Here is a 25,009-nt window from a genome sequence, read left to right as displayed (position 1 = left end):
AATCCTCCTTTCTATTAGCTACGCTTACTGTGTTATCAAGCTGGGAACCTGGATGCTTAGGTGGGCCATGGCCAAAAAAAGGTTGGGAATCACTGCTCTAAACTAAAAATCCCCAAATGCTGCAACATTTCTTCATGGGCCATCATACTCTCCAACATCTATCTGATGAAAATAGGGATGTCCAATTCCATAATAATAATAATAATAATAATAATAATAATAATTTTACTGTTTATACCCCACCCATCTGACTTGGTTGCCCAAGCCACTCTAGGCATCTTCCAAACTATATAAAAAAATAATAACACATTATTTTTTTTAAAAAACTTCTCTATACAGGGCTGCCTTCAGGTGTCTTCTAAAGGTGTAAAAAGGCAAACAGCTGTATTAATACATTGTGAAATAATTCAGACTCTCCCAAAGATAGCACAGTACACGATTTATTAGGGTCAGCATGGCTGCAGTTGTATACAGAGTAAAGGAGGAGTAAGTTCCATTGAACTCAATGGTGCTTTACATGCAGAAGGTTCCAACTTCAGTCCTTGACATCTTCCCTTATAGGGCCTCTGGTAGCAGGACTTGAGAAAAACTCAGCCTGAAGTCCAGGATCAATTGCTGCTTATCCAAGTAGACAATACTGGGTTCATGGACCAAGAATCTAACACTGCCAATGGTAGCTTCAAATGTTCATATGCACCTATCCAGGGCTTAATGTCTCCCTCTGGTAGAAGATCAGGTAACAGAGGAACTATTGATCATCCTGGGCATCACGGTACTTGGAGCAAGTTCTGAGAGAAGGACTATCTGAGTCCAATAGGCTTCCGCAAAAGTCTTTCCTGGGTGGTGCCCTTAGTCATCTTTCAACAGAAATTGAATAATGTCGAGTTCAGCATGTTGACAGGGTTGTTTTCTGCCTTGACCTCAGTGACCAAAATTGCATCTATATGTCCTTTACAAATGATGGGTGACATCCTGGAAATCTGCAGAGATGTGGATATTTCCAACTATAGCACCTATTAAACTGGGTATAACTCTTATTTGCCATTCCCCCAGGAAAATACAGTTTTAATATGGATAGGACTTAAAGCTAATAATAATAGAATCCTGTATTTATCTTACCATGTCATTATCTCACAGGGAAACCACATGTGTAAGGGAGTTACAGCAGTCATATAAAAAAAAAACCAACTAAAGTTTTGGGAAGATGCAGTTGTGAATGGAGGAGCTTCTGATGGGTGGAGAGAGAGGCAGCAGGGTGCTTTGCCTTTCCCCTTCCAACTACTTTTTCTGCTCCATCTATCCTCAACTACATTCTCTCCTGGTTGGATTGCAGGGCAGGTTCATGAGAATAAGCCTTGCTCAGAGTTTTGACCTTGCCGTTCCCTTTGTCAAACAAGAAAACACTGATTATGGTTTGATGTACCTTAATGGCTTAAGATCTCTTCTCCAAAGAAGCCAAAAGTTTAGGAATATGAGCAGCACCTGACAGACGTATAGGTAGTACAGGAGCCCATTATGACCTTTCCCAAAACCCCAGGATGACAAACAGCTCCTGTGCTGATCTATTATAAAATAATATGCATTCTCCCAAAGGTGGCATAATACAGAATTTATTAGAATCAGCGTGACTGCAGTTATATACAGAGTGAACTGGGAGGAGGTTCCATTGAATTTGGTGGTGCTTAAATGTTCTAACTTCAGTCCTTGACATCTTCCCTTATAGGGCCTTCTGGTAGCAGGACTTGAGAAAAACTCAGCCTGAAGTCCTGGATCAGCTGCAGCCTATCCAGGTATTGGGTTAATAATGGACCAATGTTCTGGTCCACTTAAGGCTGCTTCAGATGTCCATATGAACCTGTCCAGGACTTAATGTCTCTCTATATTGGAAGAGGGACATGGGTGGCGCTGTGGGTTAAACCACAGAGCCTAGGACTTGCCGATCAGAAGGTCAGCGGTTCAAATCCCTGCGACGGGGTGAGCTCCCATTGCTCGGTCCCTGCTCCTGCCAACCTAGCAGTTCGAAAGCACCTCAAAGTGCAAGTAGATAAATAGGTACCGCTCCGGCAGGAAGGTAAACGGCGTTTCCGTGCGCTGCTCTGGTTCGCCAGAAGGGGCTTAGTCATGCTGGCCACATGACCCGGAAGCTGTATGCCGGCTCCCTCGGCCAATAAAGCGAGATGAGCGTTGCAACCCCAGAATCGGCCACAACTGGACCTAATGGTCAGGGGTCCCTTTACCTTTACCTATATTGGAGGACCAGATAATGGCAGACATAACTCATTAACATCCTGGGCTTCGTGATCCATTTCTGCATCTCCTATTGAGAGAAAATCGATAGGAATTGTCTTCACTTTCCTGATACAACTGTCTTCCAAAGCGAGAGTTCGGCATTTATTTCTACAAGCTCAGTATTTTTCAACAATTTGCATGAGCAGTTTTTCACCACCTATCATAACAAGAATTGTAGTACATCAAAATATGTCTCACCAGATCTGCCTGCTCCCACGGAAACCCCAAGGGGGAAGGGCGCGAGAACGGTTTCCCTCCAAAGGTCATAGGGTATCCTAACACATAGTTTTCATCTTCCCCTTAGCAGTCTAAAATACTTTGGTCAGATATACCAACATTGGATTGGCATATTTCAAAAAGTGAAAATCTGGACGCAAGAGTTGTTGGGCTTCTTTTGCAAAATCTCAAAAAAGAAGAAGCAGCTTTAAGAAAACTTGCCCCAAACTAGACTTCCGACATGAATTGCCATACGTACGGATTTGCCTGGACATTTAAGCGATTTCTTCCCAGACACTGCTATCTATACGGCCTATACGGCCTAGGACCCTCGTACCTATGGGACCGCCTCTCCTGGTATGTCCCACAGAGGAACTTATGGTCTTCAAACAAAAACGGTCCCAGGCCACAGAGAGATTAGGCTGGCCTCAACTAGAGCCAGGGCTCCGATCTGGTGGAACGCTCTGTCACAAGAGGCTAGGGCCCTGTGGGATTTGACATCTTTCCGCGGGGCCTGCAAGACAGAGCTGTTCCACCAGGCCTTTGGCCAGGGCACAGCCTGACTCCCTCCTTTGGCAATCTTCACAGAACTCTAGCCCAAAGGTTGCCATCAATTTGATTTGAATTAATTTTATAATGAAATGATTTTAGAATGTTGTATTATTTTATTGTCGTTAGCCACCCTGAGCCCAGCTTCGGCTGGGGAGGGCAGAATATAAATAAAATTTATTATTATTATTATTATTATTATTATCTTCTGGCTATGTCCTGGAAATCCCGGACATATGGCAACCCTAACCAACTAAAGTCTTTAGAAAGAAAAGATGGACAAAGACAACAGGAAACCACTTCACAAACCAATAGAAATTTCATGTTCTGTTGAACTTATATAGGAGGAAGTAGACCGTTCCAAAATAGGATAATTGCAACCTGGGCAGAGCCTACAGAGAGGAGCTAACAAGCACTTTTGGAAAAATATAGAGTTATATTTCCGAAATTTTTCACCCAGAAAGGCATAAATCACAGGGTTGATGCAACAGTGAATCAGAGCAATTACTCTTGTGACTTCAACACTGAAAGCTACCTTGCCCTCAATATTATTCTCTGAATTAAATGAAAAAAATGAATCTTGAAAGGTCCGCAGCAAGAGGGCAATGTTGTATGGCATCCAGAAGAGGAAAAAAACAACCATGATCACAGCAATAAGCTTGAAAGCCTTCTGCTTTCTCTGATTTCTACCCTTAATCAAAATCATGATAATCCGCAGGTAACAGAAGATAATAATGACTGTAGGAATGGCTAGGCCCAAAATGAACTTCATTAAAGTTAGAAATTGCTTCCATACTTTTTCATTTTCTGAGGGATAATGAATGGTACATCCGCATTTCTCATTTGCCTCTTGAACAAGGTGAAATACAAATTCTGGCACAGAGGCTAATAAGGCCACCACCCAAGTGACGACGCTTGTGACGGTGCCATAGGTGATCGTCCTGGCTTTTAATGCAAACACTGCGTGGACGATGGCCAGGTATCTATCGATAGTCAAAAGGATGATGAAAAAACTTCCACTGTAGAAGCCTACGTAATAGACCCCAGAAAGAATTTTGCACATTGTATCTCCAAATACAAAAGACTCACGGGTTGCATAATGAGCCCAAAATGGGAGTGAGATGATGAAAAGCAAGTCCGAGATGGCTAAATTGAGCAGGTAGATATCAGTCATGCTCTTGAGTTTCTTATATCTGATGAGGATCAGCACCACCAGTGCGTTGCCCAGCAGGCCAAATATGAACACCAGAGAGTAAAGCGGTGGCACAAAGTAAGAGATGAATCCTTTCACATTTTTGTCAGTGACTGGCTGTTCTAGACCCGCATAGTCAAAAGTTGTCGTTATCCCATAATCTGGCATCGTGGAATAATCATCCATCGTCACTGAATATGAAGAATCTATATACATGAAATAAGAAACAACAATGACAATTAAACCAAGTATTTTAATCAGTTATAATGCTAAATATATAGTCTGTTGATGAGGATCGGTATACAGTGGTACCTCTGGTTACTTACTTAATTCGTTCCGGAGGTCTGTTCTTAACCTGAAACTGTTCTTAACCTGAAGCACCACTTTAGCTAATGGGGCCTCCTGCTGCTGCACTGCCGCCGTGCGATTTCTGTTCTCATTCTGAAGCAAAGTTCTTAACCCGAGGTACTATTTATGGGTTAGCGGAGTCTGTAACCTGAAGTGTATGTAACCCGAGGTACCACTGTATTGTCCGGCAGGCTAAATGCAAACAATAAAGAGTAAAGCAGTGGCAAAATATGGAGAATAAACTCATGTTAAGATATTGGCATAAAATCCTCTAAATGTCTGTCTGACCAGCTTCTCCCCCTGAATGTCTTCACTGTTAGACAGGAAACTGCCCTATACTGAATTAGATCATTGGTCTATCCAACCGTAAGAGCTCTCAAAGGATTCAGGCAGGAGTCTTTTCTATCTGAAGTGTTCAGGCATGGAAACAGGGAACTTCTGCTTCTAAAGCAAATGGCCTACTACTGAGCTTCATTTCTGCCATATGGCATGGGAGATATAACACTGGAAACTTGAATTCAGTGCTGGGCTTTCTCCTGGATAAATGTCTATAGGGTTGGGACCTGTTTCCTTCATTCACTCAGAGTTCTGTATAGTGGTATCTGGCTTTTGTGGTAGCCAAGGCATGTAACTACTACTACTAATTTATTTATTTATACCCCACTCTGGGCAGCTCCCAACAGAATATTAGAAACACGATAACACGATATAGGTAAAATGTTAGTATCGTTCTGTTTTCTCGGCCACCAACTGTAAGAAATGATAAAAAGTTGGGTGTCTATAGGACTGGGTAAACCGATATGTGTCCCTAAGTCCCACTGAATTCAATGCTGGGCTTTCTCCTGGAAAAGTGTCTCTAGAATTGGGACCTGTTTCCTTCATTCATTCAGAGTTCTGTATCGTGGTATCTGGCTTTTGTGGTAGCCAAGGCATGTAGCTTCTGAGTAAAATGTTAGGATCACTTACCCTGCAATTGGTAAAATCCAGCACAGGAGGTGAGAATTCAAGGACTTTGATTACCCAAACCTCTCCTGACTATTGAAACCGTCAGTTTATTTCCCTTGCAATTCCAAATCACTGTCGTGAGCTGTGCAAATCTTAGAGCAAATGTTCGGGAAATGCTCAATGCTGCTGATTCTGTTTTCTCGGCCGCCAGCTGTAAGAAATGATAAAAAGTTGGGTGTCTATAGGAGGAGCAGGAGTTCTAAAAACAGGCTGGCTGCAAGTCCTTCATGTACATCCAGCAGTTTCCATGGAATGGCAGGAAAGGGGAGACTTTGGTCCAAGTCTGGGTGTAGGACAGGAACGTGTAGACTGTGTTTGGCAAGCCAGATCCAGCCCGCCAAGCCAGACAAAGTCGCCTGCTAGCCCTCACAGCTTTGGGCAGCTCCAGACTGGTGGTTTTGTGGATGAATTCTGCAACGTGTCATTGGCACAATAATAGTGCATTCGTGGTGGACTGTCAACACATCAGTGTACTTCATTCATTTTCCCCCCTGATGCTTCCCCAATGTTACCCTATTACTCCTGTCTGAAAGGGCACTCGTTCTATAGCACCACCAATGTGGGGCAGCTCCCTCCACCCTGAACATCTGCGGGATGACAGGTTGCAGGTTCTCAGCCTAAAGGTATAGGATTTGCACTGCCAAGAAATGAAGCTGTATGAACGCCCCAAAGGTTTCGCAAGAGCAAACAGGATTTAAAGCAAGATCGCATATAGCGATACTGTAATGAGCACAGATTATCTTTAATGCACAAGATTCTTTATCTCCCAAAGTGAAAGATTTGTGCAAAGGGGGGAAAAGCAATATCAGCATCACCCCATCACTGGAGTGGAAAGGGTTTCTTCCTGTTTTGTTTTTGTGTGTGTTCGTGGCTGTCTATGCCTGTGTGACAATATGTGAGTTCTCTGCTTGTTTGTGTGTGCTGTGTGTGTGGTGAATATGCACATGTGGTGAGTGTATGTGTGATCCGAATGTGTTGATGGCGCACATCCATCGGTCAAACCCTTCCTTTTCTCTGTACTTCTCCCACATTTTCAAATCAACACCTGGCAGAAAACACAGATCTGGGAGCTCCATGCTTGCAGCGCAACCTAGATTTCCAGTCTTAAAATCCATTCTTAGCCCAGAAAATAGTATTTCTGGTTCAACAGGACTTTGAATTCACATCTCCTACACATACAAGTGAAGCACTTGCCCTATTAGTCCTTGGCTAGCTATAGCAAACAACAACAATACCCCCTTTCCAGTGAGGCAGATGGGTACACAGCAGACCACACCCTTTCCATTCAAATGTTCATGCAAAAAGAACTTAAAAATAGGCCTTCCTTTCTGTCTGAATCTTAAGTTAACAAATATTTGCATTTCAGGATGAAGGTCTGGGGCTTTCCTCCCAGCAATAAGAGCCACAAGCAGTTGCCTCTAACCAGCTGATAATATTATCAAAGATCTCTTCAATCTGCAACTTCTGCAAACTTGATGAGATTTAAACCTGCTTGTGTTTGTCCGAGATATTTTGGCTATGCTTGTAGCATGCTAGATTCCAAGCTGTAATAGTTTATATTCCAGGTTCCAAAATTGATGGAAAACACAAGACCCTGAGGTTTGCCACCCACCAGGCACAGTGGGGGGTGGGTACGGGAATTGGTTCAGTTTGCAAACTGCCTTGATTCGGACTTCTCAAAATAATGCATGAACTGAAACACAGGCCTCCTTCAAAATGAACACTGTTCCACATTTTGCAATGCAGTTCTTCAGTCAAGAACAAAATGCACATGTTAGGAGACAGTGGGCATAGAAATCCAGATATTATTGACAACAATACACAAAATGCATCATATTAAGCAAAATTCCTTGCAGATATGTGTATATTAGGTCAAATTGCATGCAGAACGTGTGTAATAAAAGAAAGAAGGACTCAGGTGTTTGATAATTTTAGTGAGAACTTAAAAAAAACACAATTCAAACTATTGCAGAAACGTAGTGAATTGTACTTACAGTTCCAAAAATGGGTAAGAGAAACTGCTCTGGAGCTTGCAGTCTCACTAACAAAGACTCAACATGTTGGTTCATTGCAATCTGTTATCTTAATAACTCATTATGATGAACTAGTCAAGGGTGGTGAAGTGTTGTAGGCGGGACACAGAGAGTATACTGATTGATTCAGAAGACTTATACCCCTGTTTTGAGCCAGATAGGATCCCAGTGTAGCTTACGGGTGAATAAAAATAACACTGTTCTGCCTTCAGGCTTAAAATCTAAGAAGGCACAACATGAAAGGAAAAAGGGATGGGAAAGGAATAAGAAAACAGGCAGATTCAGAAACCGAATTCTTGATGTTACAAGATTCTTGGAATGAACAGCTTGGATATAAATGGGTTGTGCATATTTCAGAAAAACAGGACGGGGCTTCTTGGCCCCTGAGAAATTGTGTGGCAACCCAACCTTCCAGAAAGTGGCTGTAACAAAGCCAGAAGTCTTACAGGGTGTGGTCTTCTGGGAGCTAGCGGGAATCGGCAAACTTATTCTCATGCTTGTCTTTGGTAGGTCGGCTCACAGTTGATACCATCGCCCCTAGGACTGATGTTCCTCCTAGTCTTCCTCACAGGGGAGGTGGTTCCAAACGCCTGGAGGGGGAAGGGGGCCAGCCAGTTGATGAGAGTAGTTGCAGCTGAAGATGGGAAGTTCCTCACCGCTTCTCTTTTTCACACGGCACTTGGGACCTAACCCTTGCCTAACCCTTGACCACCCTTTTTCATAGGGCACTTGGGACCTAACCTTGCCTAACCCTTGACCACCGTTGCTTGTGTCTCCCAGTTCAGCACCCTCCAATTTCTTTTCTCACCACCACCAACTTCTGCCCTGAAGGCATCTCCACAGTATCCTAATCTTAGCAAGCAAAGGGCAGGACCATTGTCAAAGACCTTCACTGTGGGTCCCTTCCTTCTCCAGATCACCAGGATGATTCTCTCTCTTTGTCCTGTCTTGAGTGGGAGAGCTCACAGCGCAACAAAATTAAGGGATGTGGAGAAGTTGAGAATGAAGATGAATTTCTGCGACACTTTAGCAGCATGAAATGAACAGCACACACTTCCAACAAGTAACTGTGTTTAGAACTGGGGTTTTATGGCAGATGAAGGTGATGGACTATATGGAATTGGCGGAAATGACCGGCAGAATCCGAGACCAGGGAGAAGAGTCAGTGGAAGAAGACTGGAAGAAATTTAAAGAATACTTACAGAAACATTGTAAAATTAATGAATGTTAGAATGATGCTAGATTGAAGTTAAGTGGGATTTTTTAGCAGCAATGATAAGGAATATGTAAAGATGGATTGCTAACAGGTGATAATTAGTTATAATATGTGAAGACAAAAGGTGATAAAAGTTATAATATGTGAAGACAAAAGATTAAGATAAAATTAAAGAGGGAAAGGATTTGCTGAATTAACCAATTGAACTGGAATGCAAGAAGGGGAGTTGTGGGGAGGTCGGGGAAACAAGTAAATGAAAAATATGAAATGGAAAGACTGATTTGTTTTTAACTGTTTTTATTTTGTATTTTCTTCTTCTTTTTACTCTTTTTTATTTTTTTCTAATTTTTGTAATACATTGAAAACTTTAATAAATATCTTTTTTTAAAAAAATAGAATTGGGGTTTTAATATGCACTTGATCTTATAATACTCCCTTCAAAGTCACCGAATGGCTATAACATGTGATAAATTTAAAGCAAGGCCGCTTCTGCACTATACATTTAAAGAAGTATCGTACTACTTTAAATACTTTATGCTGTAAACCACCCTCTGTGATCTTCAGATGAAATGTGCTATAGCAGCAGCAACAACAACAATAGGAATCCTGGTAATGGTAGTTTTTTCAGGATGCTGACAGTTGTTATGAGACCCCTGTTCCCCGACAGTGCTATAGTTTCTAGAAAACCCTGGGAAGAGGAATTGATTAAACCACTCCAGGAATTGTAGCTCTGTGAGAGGGATCTCTGGAAACTATAGCACTGTCAGGAGAACAGGAGCCTCCTAACAACTCTCAGCACCTTTAACAAACCACAGTTTCCAGGGTTCTTTGAGGGTAGCCGTGACTCTTTAAAGTGGCATAATACTGTTTTATATATACAAAGCAAATGAAGCCCAACTTATTCCACCAGAACTGTATTGGTTTAAAATATAAGTTGCATTGTATAAGGACCTAATCAATAAGCTCATTTTCTGCGAAATATGCTGATGTCGCTTCTTACAGATTCTATATATGCTCTCTTTGAGACATAGATAATATCAGTATGTTCCAGAGCAGGGCATGAAATTGTGATTAAAAAAAAAAATAGTCAAGTCTCCTCCTAGTCCAAGTAAGTTTTTTACTCCAAATAAAGTTTATTTATGAGCTGTGTATCGATAACACATAATAATAGAAATATGAATACTCACCAATCCGTTCTTCTTGTTGATGAGAAAATCACGGGTTTTGTGACAAAGCAAGATTCTGTGCCTAGATTTCAAAGGAGCGTATCATTTCCTGAATTAGAGTACACAGTTCCACCACTGACTGTTTAGCAACAAGTGAAAGAATAATGTCTCTTTTTCTGAAAATGACTCTTCACTTGAACACCACCCACCGTGGCAAATACTGAAATACTAAGCGTGACAAAGACATCCCATTTCATAAATGTATTCCCTACCATAGGCTAGTGAAGTTGGTGCGAGAAACTGCCTTGTTTAAAATGACCACAGGAACAGGAGCAGGACCATTTTTTGCTTGCTCTGTGTCCATAATACTTAAATAGCTATTGTCAGGGAACTGCCATCAGTGTCTGAGGGAGAGAGCAAGCTCCGAAGGGATCCCAGAGAGCGTCCCGGGAGTGGGAGGGGCAGCCCATCTTCTGGGGGAGAGAATCAGCGTAGCTCCAGTGGAGAAGGGGGGGAGATGGAGGAATTGGCGAGGCGATCCCATGACTCCTTGCCGGGGACCAGCGGGGAGAGAAGAGGTCCTCCGCTGCCCACGCCCTCCTTGCGCAGAAGGCTTCCGCGCAAGGAGAGTAGGAGAAGACTTGGCGTCAAAGAACTTTTTTGCTGGAAGAAGTTTAAGAAACGCCCACTGACGGATTCTGCCAGCGATTGAGACGGTCACTGGCGAGTGGCTGCCCGGACAGGAAAGGTTCACTCAGGCAACCCAGCCAGACGTTGGGACAAGCTTATGCACGAGCAACCCCTAGAACCACTACAGGTATGCAATCAGATTTATCCAGTATTCCAACAGCAAACAGTCACTCAAAATAAGTCAAAACAAAATAAAAAAATTCCTTCCAGTATCACCTTAGAGACCAACTAAGTTTGTTATTGGTATGAGCTTTCGTGTGCATGCACACTTCTTCAGATACACTGAAACAGAAGTCACCAGACCCTTATATATTGCGAGAGGGTGGGGAAGGGTATTACTCAGAAGGGTGGTGGGAATGGGTGATTGGCTGATAGGTATGGTAAACCTGTAGACAACTGTTAACGACTGCAATTGGTCTTACAGGAAAAAGACGTGGGTGGCGCTGTGGGTTAAACCACAGAGCCTAGGACTTGCCAATCAGAAGGTCGGCGGTTCGAAACACTGTGACAGGGTGAGCTCCCGTTGTTCGGTCCCTGCTCCTGCCAACCTAGCAGTTCGAAAGCACGTCCAAGTGCAAGTAGATAAATAGGTACCACTCCGGCGGGAAGGTAAACAGCGTTTCCGTGCACTGTTCTGGTTCTCCAGAAGCGGCTTAGTCATGCTGGCCACATGACCTGGCAGCTGTACGCTGGCTCCCTCAGCCAATAAAGCGAGATGAGCACCACAACCCCAGAGTTGGTCACAACTAGACCTAATGTTCAGGAGTCCCTTTACCTTTAAGGTGCTACTGGAAGGATTTGTTTATTTTTGTTTTGACTATGGCAGACCAACATGGCTACCTACCTGTAACTCAAAAGCAGGCGATATCAGCAAGTAGCCAGTTTATAGCAAAGGTTAGAGTGTTGGACGAGGAATGGGAGAGCAGGGTTTGAATCCCCATTCACAGGGCTGCCATATTCCCCAGAGTGAAAATCGGACCCTATAAGTGAAGATGTCAAGGACTAGAGTTGGAACTTTCTCCATGTAAAGCACCACCAAATTCAGTGGAACTGCTCATATTCCTAAACTTTAGGCTTCTTTGGAGAAGAGATCTTAAGCCATTAAGGTACATCAAACCATGATTAGTGTTTTCTTGTTTGACAAAGGGAACGGCAAGGTCAAAACTCTGAGCAAGGCTTATTCTCATGAACCTGCCCTGGAATCCAACCAGGAGAGAATGTAGTTGGTGATAGATGGAGCAGAAAAAGTAGTTGGAAGGGGAAAAGCAAAGCACCCTGCTGCCTCTCTCTCCACCCATCAGAAGCTCCTCCATTCACAACTGCATCTTCCCAAAACTTCTTTAGGTTTTTGTTTTTTAATGTGACTGCAGCAGCTCCCTTACACATGTGGTTTCCCTGCGAGATGATGACATGGTAAGATAAAGGCAGGATTCTATTATTATTAGCTTTAAGTCCGATCCATACTAAAACTATATTTTCCTGGGGGGATGGCAAATAAGAGTTATATCCAGTTTAATAGGTGCTATAGTTGTAAATATCCACATCTCTGCAGATTTCCAGGATGTCACCCATCATTTGTAAAGGACATATAGATGCAATTTTGGTCACTGAGGTCAAGGCAGAAAAAAACCCTGTCAACATGCTGTACTTGACATTATTCAATTTCTGTTGAAAGATGACTAAGGGCACCACCCAGGAAAGACTTTTGCAGAAGCCTATTGGACTCAGATAGTCCTTCTCTCAGAACTTGCTCCAAGTACCGTGATGCCCAGGATGATCAATAGTTCCTCTGTTACCTGATCTTCTACCAGAGGGAGACATTAAGCCCTGGATAGGTGCATATGAACATTTGAAGCTACCATTGGCAGTGTTAGATTCTGGGTCCATGAATCTAGTATTGTCTACTTGGATAAGTAGCAATTGATCCTGGACTTCAGGCTGAGTTTTTCTCAAGTTGGAACCTTCTGCATGTAAAGCACCATTGAGTTCAATGGAACTTACTCCTCCTTTACTCTGTATGCAACTGCAGCCATGCTGACCCTAATAAATTGTGTACTGTGCTATCTTTGGGAGAGTCTGCATTATTTCACAATGTATTAATACAGCTGTTTGCCTTTTTACACCTTTAGAAGAAACCTGAAGGCAGCCCTGTATGGGGAAGTTTTTTAAAATAATAATAATGTGTTACAGTGGTACCTCAGGTTATATACGCTTCAGGTTACATATGCTTCAGGTTACAGACTCAGCTAACCCAGAAATATTACATATATATGCAATTTTGGTCACTGAGGTCAAGGCAGAAAACAACCCTGTCAACATGCTGTACTCTACATTATTCAATTTCTGTTGAAAGATGACTAAGGGCACCACCCAGCAAAGAGTTTTGCGGAAGCCTATTGGACTCAGAACTTGAGTGGTGCAGCAATTGTTACTGGCTTGCTTAAACTGCCATGGTGCAAGCTTTTAATTTTCTGTCTTCAATGTTTTCCCCACTGTCAGAATAGAATTGCAAACTCCTCAGGCTAGATATACACATATATGTATGCAACTGATCATTTGTGAACGGCACTTGTAAGCATGGGCATTTGCAAGGGACTTGTGGACAAGAATGAAGAGAGTGAGCGTGTGTCTTTTGGATTAAGGCTGGTAGTTTGTCTGAGCTGTTTGGAGACTTGATTGACAGTTTGTGGGAGGGGCTGTATGCTCTGCTAGAGCACATGGTCAGAGGGGGAGGAGCCTGTGAACAGGACTCATAAACAAGGACGTTTGCAAGGGCATTTAGTGGGAGAGGCCCAGAGTGCTGTCTCAGGTGGAATCAATACACATTAAAAAAAAAAAAGTTCTGAAAATGCTTTTTTTTAAAGCGTTTTTAAAAATACATTGAATTTTCCACAAGGGCCATCATCACCATCACATTGTATATTGCACTAAAACACACTTTAAACATTTTGTTTGCAGCTGTATAGCTGAGTCCTCACAGTGTGCATAAGACCAAGAGATATGGAAAGCGAGGGAGCTGCTGCTGCAGTGACTTGCAAGACCTGTGCCGTGTTTGTCATCCACCTTGAGAACATGCAAAACTACAACCATAGCAACTGCAAACTGGTTGCCTTGCTGGAAGAGAAGGTACTGCAACTTGAGGCCTGCATGGCCACATTTTGAGCTTTAAGGGAAGGTGAGGAATTTCTCGATCGTGCAGAGTGGACTGTGCTGGAACAGCAACACAGGTGGGGTGCTCCTATGGTGGAGGGAGAAGAAGAAGAAGAAGAGTTTGGATTTGATGTCCCGCTTTATCACTACCCGAAGGAGTCTCAAAGCGGCTAACATTCTCCTTTCCCTTCCTCCCCCACAACAAACACTCTGTGAGATGAGTGGGGCTGAGAGACTTCAGAGAAGTGGTCAAGGTCACCCAGCAGCTGCATGTGGAGGAGAGGAGACGCGAACCCGGTTCACCAGATTACGAGTCTATCGCTCTTAACCACTACACCACACTGGCTCTCCCATTGGAGGAGGAGAACCTTTGGGGGAACATGACATGCACAGGCAGGTCTGTCGGGAGCCATGCTGTGTCACTGGAACTGCAAAATGAACTGCAAAATTGTTTCCATGCCCTCCCCTCCGACAGTTATTCTGCGCCAGAGGAGGAAGCACACTAGTTGCAGATCTCAGAACACACTAAGGTAGCTGTGGAAGGTACAGTGGACAGAACAGGTACAACAGAGACTGAAACTCCCTCACTGTGTGAACTTTTGTGCGACCAATGTCTCTTGACAAAACAAACATCAGAGGGAATTGTTAGCCTTGGGGAAGGAGGTTTCTGGTTTGAATGCCATAACTGGTACACTGTTGGGTTAGTAGCTCCTCAGACAGGACCTACCAGAGAAGAAATTGAAATTGGTGATGGTTTGGAGCAGGGTTTTCAAACTTGGGCTGCCAGCTGTTTTTTGGGACTACACCTCCCATGATCCCTGACCACTGGTCCTGCTAGCTAGGGATGATGGGAGTTGTAGTCCAACAACTGCTGGAGACCCAAGTCTGGGAAACCCTTGTTTGCAGGTACATCAAGACAGGAATAGGCCCGAGGTCATTGAGTACCTATCAGATTTAGTAGCTAAACAATTAAGGAAGCTCCTTCAGCCAATTGGAAGCCGTGGAAGTACCATTGGACGTTCGAGTTCCAAAGAACGTTTGGAAATTGGAACACTCACTACTTCTGTGTTTGCGGCATTGGGGAGCCAAAACGTCCAAGTACGAAGGCGTTTGGGATCCAAGGTACAATTCTAACTGATTTCAATGTACAGAATCTGTGAAATGAATAAAGAACTGAATATTTTACCTATTCAGTGGGACAATGTTTTAACTTTGGTGTCGTTAGATTACAAACTACATCTTATACAACAAAAAATAATATTAAGAATTTATTAGACTCTGCTATGTTTAGACAATGACAAACCTAGACAGCATCTTAAAAAGCAGAGACATCGCCTTGCCAACAAAGGTCCGTATAGTTAAAGCTATGGTTTTCCCAGTAGTGATGTATGGAAGTGAGAGCTGGACCATAAAGAAGACTGATTGCCAAAGAATTGATTCTTTTGAATTAAGGTGCTGGAGGAGACTCTTGAGAGTCCCATGAACTGCAAGAAGATCAAACCTATCCATTCTGAAGGAAGTCAGCCCTGAGTGCTCACTGGAAGGGCAGATCGTGAAGCTGAAGCTCCGATACTTTGGCCACCTCATGAGAAGAGAAGACTCCCTGGAAAAGACCCTGATGTTGGGAAAGATGGAGGGCACAAGGAGAAGGGGAGGACAGAGGACGAGTTGGTTGGATTGTTCAGTCAAAATAAACATTTTACATAATATGATGTAACAATTGACTTCCCTCCTTCCCCTTTCATGGTTCATTTTACTTATCATCATTCCTGCATATCTTACTATAGCAAATCTAATCATTTACATCCTTCAAATATTTACCATACTGTTGAATTTATCTAAACACTACCAGCGTTTTCAATTGTACACAATTGTTTTCTAAATATTCAGTAAAAAAGTTCCACTCCTCTTTGAATAAAGATTCTTCTTGCCCTCTTATTCTATGTTAAACCTGCTGCTTCTGCAAATTCTATCATCTTAAGTTGCCAGTCTTCCTTACTAGGGATCTCGCTCATTTTCCATCTTTGGGCTAGCAAAATTTGAGCTTCCATGGTGTGTGGAGGTGGGTGTGGGTGTATATGCATGCACTTTGTTTGATTAAAAAGCCTCTCATTACCGCCTTACTGGCATCCCAAACCATGTTTAGATCTGTTCCTTTATTAAGGTTGAGGTTGAAAAATTCTTGTAGGGAACATATTCCCTTATTAACAATTTCTATATGATGTAGTATCGCATCATTTAGCCTGCCATGGTCATCAGAATACCATTGTGATCTGATAACGTCCTTGGTTGGATCTCAACCTTTTTTACTCTAGTTGTCAGGTCTTTCAAAGCCCATTACAACTCTATTCTACTTGAAGAATTGTTGCGTTTGAGAAAAAAGTGGATTCCCGGATCAGTGGGTGTCTGAGACACCAAATATCAGTTAGATCCATGTTGGCCACCATGTCGAAAAAAGCATTAGGTAGTTTCCCTTCTTTAGAGTCTGATTTTCTTATAGATCAGTCTAAATCTAGGGACACCTCACCCTTAAAGTCACCCATCATTATTAATTTGCCATCAAATATCAAAGAGTTTCTCTTCTATAGTTTTGAAGAATTCAGCTTTCTGCTTGTTAGGAGCATATACCGGTAATTAAACAAGCAAAGAAAACCATTATAGTCTGATCAAGGAGTATCTTAATAAATAAGAAAGAAATTTAATCAATCAACCACAACGTGCTTTCATTTCCAACAGCAGCTATCAGACCGTTGTGAGCTGTCCATATCCTTGTGGCCAAATGTCTTCTTTGACCTCATTAGTGGGAAAAGTTGAAACGGGATTTCTTTCTCCATGTCGATTAACCTGGTGAAATGGTTTGAAAAGTGTATTGGTTTTCAGAGACAATAGAATTTGATGTAATTTATCAGAACTGAACATGAGCTTCTATCAAGAGATGAGTACTGGCACCTCCACCAAAAGCACCGCCTTTCGGAAACTTAGAGGAGATATGATAGCTATCTTCAGATATTTCAAGGGCTGTCATATGGAAGAGGAAAGAAGCTTGTTTTCTCCTGCCCTGGAAGGTAGGACTTGAACCAGTTGCTGGACCACAATTTCTGTTCTCATCCTGAAGCAAAGTTCTTAACCTGAAGCACTATTTCTGGGTTAGCGGAGTCTGTAACCTGAAGCGTATGTAACCCGAGGTACCACTGTACAGGGAGACCAGGCAGTTTCAGTGCCTGTCATGTAACAGATGGCTGGATGCAAATATTTATCTCACTAGTAAGGTATACATGGGGGTTGTGCACCAGACTGGGCTGAATCCAGAACTGAATGGGGCCTATTTTGGGGGGTGCATGGTTCAGCTGAATCAGATGGAGGCAGCCCCGGATTGCTGTGGGTCAGGTGAGGTGACCCAGAGCGATCCAGGACTGTCAGAGGGTGGGGTGTTGGATGAGCAGAGGCAGGAAGAAAGAGGTTGGGTAGCAAGAAGGAGAAGCAGTGAAAAGGCCTAGGAGGAGAGAAGATGGACGTCCTGGGCTGACTGTGTCTTCCCAGGAGAAGTTAGGGGTGGGGTGCCTTTGGGTGCAGGGTGCAAGCTGCTCCTTCTCAAAGTGGGTTTCCCGCCTGATCTCTCCTGCTGCCTGCCCACGCTCTGCAGCAGAACCCACACGAATGTCCTTCCCCACATGAAAGCCACTTGTTAAGAAATGACACACTGGACCAAACACCCCTGCTCTCGGCTCGAAGAGGGCAAGGAGACACAGCGTCTCCCAAGTGACCTAGAAGCAGCCTGGCGTTAAAACAACAACAACCAGGTACACAAGGAAAATCCTGCTGCCCACGAAAACTCTAGCAGATGGCACTTTGAAATAGGTGAACTCCAAAATCCCAGTTCTTTATTTAAAGCAATCTTTATTGTTGAAGTTTTATCAGGCAGCAGGATTATTATTATTATTATTATTATTATTATTATTATTATTATTCCAATGCAGAACAAAAAGAATCTTTAATAAAAGAAGAAGAAGAAGAAGAAGAAGAAGAAGAAGAAGAAGAAGAAGAAGATGATGATTTCAGGCAGGATCTCTCCCTGTCCCACCAGGATATGCTGGGGACTGAACCTGATGCCTTCTGCATGCTAAGCAGTTGTTCTACCACTGAGCTATGGCCCTAGCTCACAATATTGCTGTCAGGATAAAATGGAGAAGGTGGAGGCAGAAGTGTATATGCTGTGTGGAGGAAAGGTGGGGTAGAAGTATAAGAAGGAATAAAGTATGTAAACTAGCCTATAAGTGAATAAACTACAGTATATTTTTAACTTACTCTCCTAATAATTTGTATATAAATTATAAAAGTGGCATATAAATTTTGTTAAATAAAAAAGAGGAAATGTTCAGACTTTCAAACAGTATGTTATGCCTGAGTCTTCATTGCTGAAACTCCCAACAGCATTTTCATGCTCACAAACTGCTGATGAAAGCTTAAGGAACCATTGTGACATAACCCATTCAAGCAGATTTAAGGGGCAACAGGCTGTCAACAGTGGCAGTCGTTGGGAGCTCCCAGCTGTTGAAAAGCCACATAGAGTCTTTTCAAAGTGCCTGAGGAATTAATTCCTTATTTAACGTTCCTAAGTGCTGGATCGATTTAACAGGACTGGAGCTAACATTTGCTTGGATTTGGCCCCATTGATAGGGAACTGCCTGCTGTGTCCTCCGCTTCGAAGTTACCCTGGTCTTTGGGCCTCCAGCACCTTCTTCAGCATGTCCAACCCATCAAAGAGGCGTATGATACTGGTGTTCCACTGGGTTAGGAAGACGCCCCTGACAAAGAAGCCGTGCTCTACCATCTCGGCCAGACCTTCTGCCTCTGCACCGGCTTGCAACACTCCTCACATTTCCCCCTACTTCACAAGGAGCAAGACACAACCCGCTCCGCTCAGGAGGTCCAGCAGGCGCAAGGTGCTACGATTTCCGAATCTCACCGACACCAAGATTTTAAGATCTGTCATTGGCAGCGTTGGCCGGAAGAGAGCCCGCAGGCGTGGCAAGCCAAAGAAGACTCCAGCGTAAACGGGAAAAGGGGAAGCGGCCTACTGGAGTTGCCATTGACAACCACTCTCAGCCTCCTTTTTCTCCCACCCAACCTGGCGGCGCCCAGCCCCAGCACGTCCCGACCAGCACCCGCTTTCCCTTTCCCCTTCTCCACCTCGATGGCCGGGGCTGAAAACCCCGTGGAGAGACAGCCTCTGCCGGCCGGCGAAGCAAATAAGAAGAAGCCGCCCTGTCGGGCCTGCACGGACTTCAGGATTTGGAATATTGTCTAATATTGCCTTTATTACTCTTCTGTTTCTATTCTTGTCTTGTTTTTTTGTTTTTTTGAGTATCAATTAAATAAATAATTTTAAAAAACCAATACCCTGGACCAATCCGCAATCCATGGCTTTGTAGGAGAGGAGGAGGGCGGCTGCTGTCACAAAAAATAGTGGAGAGTAGTAAAAGAAAATTCTGCAAAGTGGCCTTTTCTCTTTTGGGGAGAGAAAATGAAAAATCTCAGGCATTTTCTTAGAAAAATTTCCTCTGAAAATCTAACCTTTGTTATCATGGTCAATGATCATCAATAAGAAACTGGGATAAAACAACTCTAATGTGTCTTTGATGTGTTTATTGATAAATAAAATACATTTGCTGAGGGAGCTGCAATGTCTTTTGATATGTTACTGAACGTAGTTCAAGGTTTTGCATTTAAAACTCTAAACAATTTGGAACCAGATTTCTTAAGGGACCACTTCTCCGATGATGATGATGACGATGACGACGATGATGATGATGATTTCTTTACCACCCTATACCCATAGGTCTGGCTGTCATCCACACTCCTCAGATGCAGCACTACTGAGAGAACTGTATGACCCAGAGATGTGCTCAGCTTTTACCAAAAACTGGGCTTTTAGTGTTGCAACATTATTCATTACCAGCTGATATTAGGTTTGTGCCCGGTGTCACAATGTTTAGGCACTTTTTGCATATGTTTTTCTTTTAGAAGGTTTTCCCTCAAGTGCAACCCAGACATCTGTGAAACTTCAATCGTACAGCTGTAGGGATGGGTTTTGTGGTTTTTGGAGTATGCAGGAATGGTTTGAATTGTTTCTAGAATCCGCATTATTTGTGTTTCATCTTAATTTTTAACTGGTGTCTGCTGCTTCGATGGTCTCACGCTGTGAAGCAACTGATCAAATCTGTATTTATTTATTTATTTATTTATTTATTTATTTATTTATTTATTAGAACAAGGTTATGGCTGTGATAAGGTATGACCCCCATAAAGAACTCTGGGACTCGACCTGCTTGCATAGTCTGAGCATCAAAGGGACTGAGCTTGCTGCAGCTCACCAAATGCATCTCTTTGAGCTGTACTAGGCCATATAATAGGGACGCGGGTGGCTCTGTGGTTTAACTTGCCAATCAGAAGGTCGGCGGTTCGAATCCCCGCGACGGGGTGAGCTCCCATTGCTCGGACCCTGCTCCTGCCAACCTAGCAGTTCAAAAGCACGAAGTGCAAGTAGATAAATAGGTACCGCTCCAGCAGGAAGGTAAACGGCGTTTCCATGCACTGCTCTGGTTCGCCAGAAGCGGCTTAGTCATGCTGGCCACATGACCTGGAAGCTGTACGCCGGCTCCCTCGGCCAATAAAGTGAGATGAGTGCCGCAACCCGAGTCGGTCACAACTGGACCTAATGGCCAGGGGTCCCTTTATCTTTACCTTTTAGGCCATATAATGCCCCTTTGGGATCAATGGAAGCTCAGTGGGACAGTATGGAGCCTTCATACTGGCAAGAGGATGCTTCTCTCCTTAGCTCCTTTTTGGGGTTTTTTAATTGCTAATTAGATTTTCTCTCTCTCTATAAAAAAAATAAATATCAGTATGTTATGCAAAATAACAATGTAGAAAACCATTAACAACCGTGTAGCGCATTTATTGTCCATGCAGGTAGGTAAGAAGATCCATCTCAATTATGCACATTTTAGTGAGAGGAAAATTCTTGAAGGGACCCAAAATAAGAGTGCCTAATACAGCTGTAGAAGCAGGAAATCACACGCTAAACAGCTTGCCTCACCACAAAACGGTGTGTTGTTGGGGGTTTGGGTTGTGCGCTAGTCATGTTTAGGGAACATATGAAAGGGAACCGCATAATGTGTGGGGCTGAGAGTTCAGCTAAAATTGATTGCTAAGGTCCCCACGGAGGACCTTAAGGTCCATAAATAGCAACACCCTAGAGGTCCCGAGCCCTAAGGAAGTCAGATTAGCCTCAACCAGAGCCAGGGATTTTTCAACACTGGCTCTGGCCTGGTGGAACGCTCTGCCTCATGAGACCAGGGCCCTGCAGGATCTGATTTCTTTCCGCAGGGCCTGTAAGACAGAGTTGTTCCGCCTGGCCTTTGGCTTGGAGTCAATTTGATTCCCCCCCCCCTTTTTTTTTCCTTTCTCCTCCTGTGATGAGGCTGCATTTAATGTTTTAATGTTGTATTTCACCTTGTTTTTTAAGTTGTATTTCAGTCAACTTGTTTTTATTATTGGTTGTTAGCCGCCCTGAGCCCGGCCTTGGCTGGAGAGGGTGGGGTATAAATAATTTTATCATTATCATTATTATTTTTATTATTATTATTATTAGATGCTACTTTCTCCCACCACACATGGAAAAATGTGCCCTTATAGCCACAAGCTCGCCAACATAGTGGGTTAGTGGTGAAGCTATTTTTTCGCATATGTGATAGCCTCACGGAAGTCCGGTGCCAATGCAATAGAAGCTTGAGTGAAGCTTCTTGTGTAGATTCAGGCAGATTCATCTATTTGTATACCCAGATCTCCCTCACAAACCCCTCAGTGATGGTCCCACGGACATGTTAAACAAATAACTTATCACAACAGGGATGCTGATATCTTCAGAGGCACAGATGACTGCATTCTCAAATATTCAAATGTTTGAGAATGAAGATCCTTCCCCCTTTGTACTCCATTGTAGACATCCAGTCTTTTCAAATACATCAGAAGCTTCCATAGACCATGTGGTAAGGGCAGCATCTGGAAAAGGAGTGTTGCAATGATTCTTTGTCCGAATTACACAAGTTTGCAATTGCAAAACTCTGACTGGAGACCGGAGGTGAAAATAGTGATTTGGAAAGTAACAGATAAGCAAGTACATCCTAAAATATAGTAGCCCAGACGCTCTCACATTACAAGACGAAAGACAATGCATAAGATACAATGCAGCATAGTGAGATGACACTAATCCTTCACCGAATATATAAATTCATTGATCAGGACCAAAAGACCTTTCTTAGATGAACTAAAATGGTCTTGAGGAGTCCCAGTATAATTGTTGGCAACCCTTTTTAACAGGCCATGCCACAGCATAAATCCCTTTTGAAAACCTCCTCAGTTTCAAATGTGGTTTTCTATCCTGCTGCCAGTGAGTCAAGAGTGAATGAAACTAACTCACACAGTTGTCTGGATTGTAATCAGAGAATTCAGGTGATAATTTCATAGTATTGATGTTATTGTTTCTGCCAGTCTGGTCATTGTAACGTTCATAAACCATTAGCTCATCAGTGTTAACTTTGTTCCTACTTATCAACTTTTTAAAAAAAAATTAGATCATGGGTTCAAGGAGAAAGGAGCAATGAGAAAGGTAACTGGGGAGAAGGTAGCTGATGTTGTAGGTGAGCATATACCAAGATTGCAATCACTACTTCCTTTCTTCATTCACCTGGGACATGTACCGGGAGGAAAAGGCATGGATAATGTTAAGTTGTGGGTGAACATATCAGACGACACAGCAATTCTTCAAACAGCTCTTGTTTATTCACAGGCCAGGACAGAACTGAACTGAAGGGTTCAGTCTTCCTGCTTATATAGACCTCCAGTACAATGTAACTGTAACAATTTTCTAAAACTATCAAATCACTGAACGTCACTTTCAATCCCTTATTTGCATAACTATCTACAATATCCCCCTGCTGGCCCAGGGTGAGAACTTCAGTACATAACAGATAACCTAACGAAGAGAAGGGTTCTAAATTTCATATGAAATAATCTAACCGCATGTACCCTTGTAGACAGCAAGCTCTAGAATCAGTCTAGATCGTCACAATGAGCAATAGATATAGGTCACAATATAGATTTTACCTTCTGGGGAAAACACTGGGAAAAAGTAATCTGAAGCTCACAGCATGTTATTCTTTGAAGGAGATCTTCTTGAAAATGATTTACAGATGGTATTTAACTCTGAGTAGGCTTGGGCAAACGTCGGCTCCCTCAGCCAGTAAAGCGAGATGTGCGCTGCAATCCCAGAGTCATTCGCGACTGGACTTAACTATCAGGGGTTCTTTAAAAAAAAAAGGCTTGCTAAGGTGTATAAGACTGAATCAGATAAGTGCTGGAAATGCAAAGAGGTTGAGGTAAAGTTCTTTCATACGTGGTGGGCTTGTAAAAGGATAAAAGAGTATTGGGAAATGATCCATAATGAACTGAAAAAAAATGTTTACAAGTACTTTCCCCCCAAAAGCCAGAGTCCTTTCTGTTGGGGATAATTCAGATTGAAATTCCCAGGTTTCAAAAAAGGTTATTTATGTATGCCACTATTGTGGCCCATGTTTTGTTAGCCCAATACGTTTAGAAAAGATTGGAAAATGTTTATTGAATATGTGGGAAATAACTGTGTACAGCTGAAAATGCTGGCAGCATTAAGATAAATTCAACAGTGTAAATAAGTTATGATGGATGTAACAATGGAATGCTGAATGGTATAGTTTCTGTGGCACAAGGAGAAGGGGACGACAGAGGACGAGATGATTGGACAGTGTTCTCAAAGCTACCAGCATGAGTTTGACCAAACTGCGGGAGGCAGTGGAAGACAGGAGTACCTGGCGTGCTCTGGTCCATGGGGTCACGAAGAGTCGGACATGACTAAACGACTAAACAACAACAACATAGTTTCTGTAAAATATTCAGGGATTTATGATGTGTAAAATGAGCCATGGAAAGAGAAGGAGGGAAGTCACTGATATTCTAAGGATGTAAAAATGAGTGCTTTAAATTGTAAAACAGAAAAATTAATAAAAATTATATATATATATAAATAGAATCAATCTAGATTGAAAGCAGAATGCTGGGGTCAAGCATGAACAATTCCAGATTGAAACAAACTACATGTGTGCTACAAATGGGTCAGTCTTTATGCGGCCTGAGATTGCAACACACCACCTTCTAGAGTTCTTGTGCAATACGGGCGAGCCAGGAAATGACACACTGCTATTTCACTGCTTGTCTATGATTTGGCAATGTTGATGGTGAACTTCTCCTGTTCATCTGCACCCATCCACAGGTCCTGAGCATGAAGTCTGCTCAAAAGATCATTTTAATGCAGCTCAAACCCAGTCTTCCCAAAATCCTGACTCTGATCCAAAGGCTTCTTGTATGTGTACCAATTTATATGCACACCTAGAGTTCCCACACCACCAAGAGTTTACCATGCAATGCAATGTCACATCTGGGCAACCATTTCCTTAATGCCATAGCCCAATCCCATTCCTGTCACATGCTTTGCTATAGTGCAATGACATTTATTTCCCCTATAATCAATCATCGTTCCTTTGGATCATTTCTTAGTGTGAAATTTGCATGGGCAGGAGTAGGGATTGGGGGGGGGGAGAGAAATTCAATTCAGTTGCATGTGAAGCCAAATCAATCAAGTTTGCACTTTCCGGAACAATATGAGAACCAAAACGCAGCCATCCTACAAAATTCACACTTATTCAAACTTTGTGATAAAGTTCTCCAACCAATGTTTGCAAGAGGTATATATTTGGGAAAGCGTGTGTAAGAAACGTATAGATTAGTGAAAATAACATATGAAAATGCACTATATAAGGGGGAGATGCTTGCAAAGATGTGTACATCCGTCAAAACTGGATACGAAAAGATGTTTATTAGGCAAAATCCACACTAAAATACTGGTGAATTTTCGTGAAGTTGTTGTTGTTTAATGCAAGCTGCTGCAGAGACATGGAGAACCGGATTTAAGATTGAAAGAATGAGAACTGAAATGGACAGATCCTTCTATCTTTTCTGCTTGCAGACACTTTGGGGAAGTTTATTTCAAACCTTCATTTCA

The 25,009-nt window shown here is 42.7% G+C and overlaps 1 protein-coding gene across 1 annotated transcript; it reads right to left on the bottom strand.

Annotated features, from left to right (window-relative positions):
- Positions 1 to 424: 424 nt before the first annotated feature.
- On the bottom strand, positions 425 to 7,712 carry LOC310660407 (C-C chemokine receptor type 5-like). The gene is made up of 3 exons (XM_083405125.1): positions 7,594 to 7,712; positions 5,561 to 5,750; positions 425 to 4,452 (listed from the first exon to the last, which is right to left on the bottom strand). Exon 3 carries the CDS (start codon positions 4,430 to 4,432, stop codon positions 3,356 to 3,358), a length of 1,077 nt encoding a protein of 358 aa, XP_083261251.1. The 5' UTR covers positions 4,433 to 4,452; positions 5,561 to 5,750; positions 7,594 to 7,712; the 3' UTR covers positions 425 to 3,355.
- Between the last annotated feature and the right edge of the window lie 17,297 nt (positions 7,713 to 25,009).

The sequence above is a fragment of the Podarcis tiliguerta genome (genome assembly GCF_965153285.1).
Source record: "Podarcis tiliguerta genome assembly, chromosome: 12".
Taxonomy (NCBI): domain Eukaryota; kingdom Metazoa; phylum Chordata; class Lepidosauria; order Squamata; family Lacertidae; genus Podarcis; species Podarcis tiliguerta.
The sequence above is the reverse complement of the archived record's forward strand: the minus strand, read 5'-3'. Positions and strand labels throughout refer to the sequence as shown.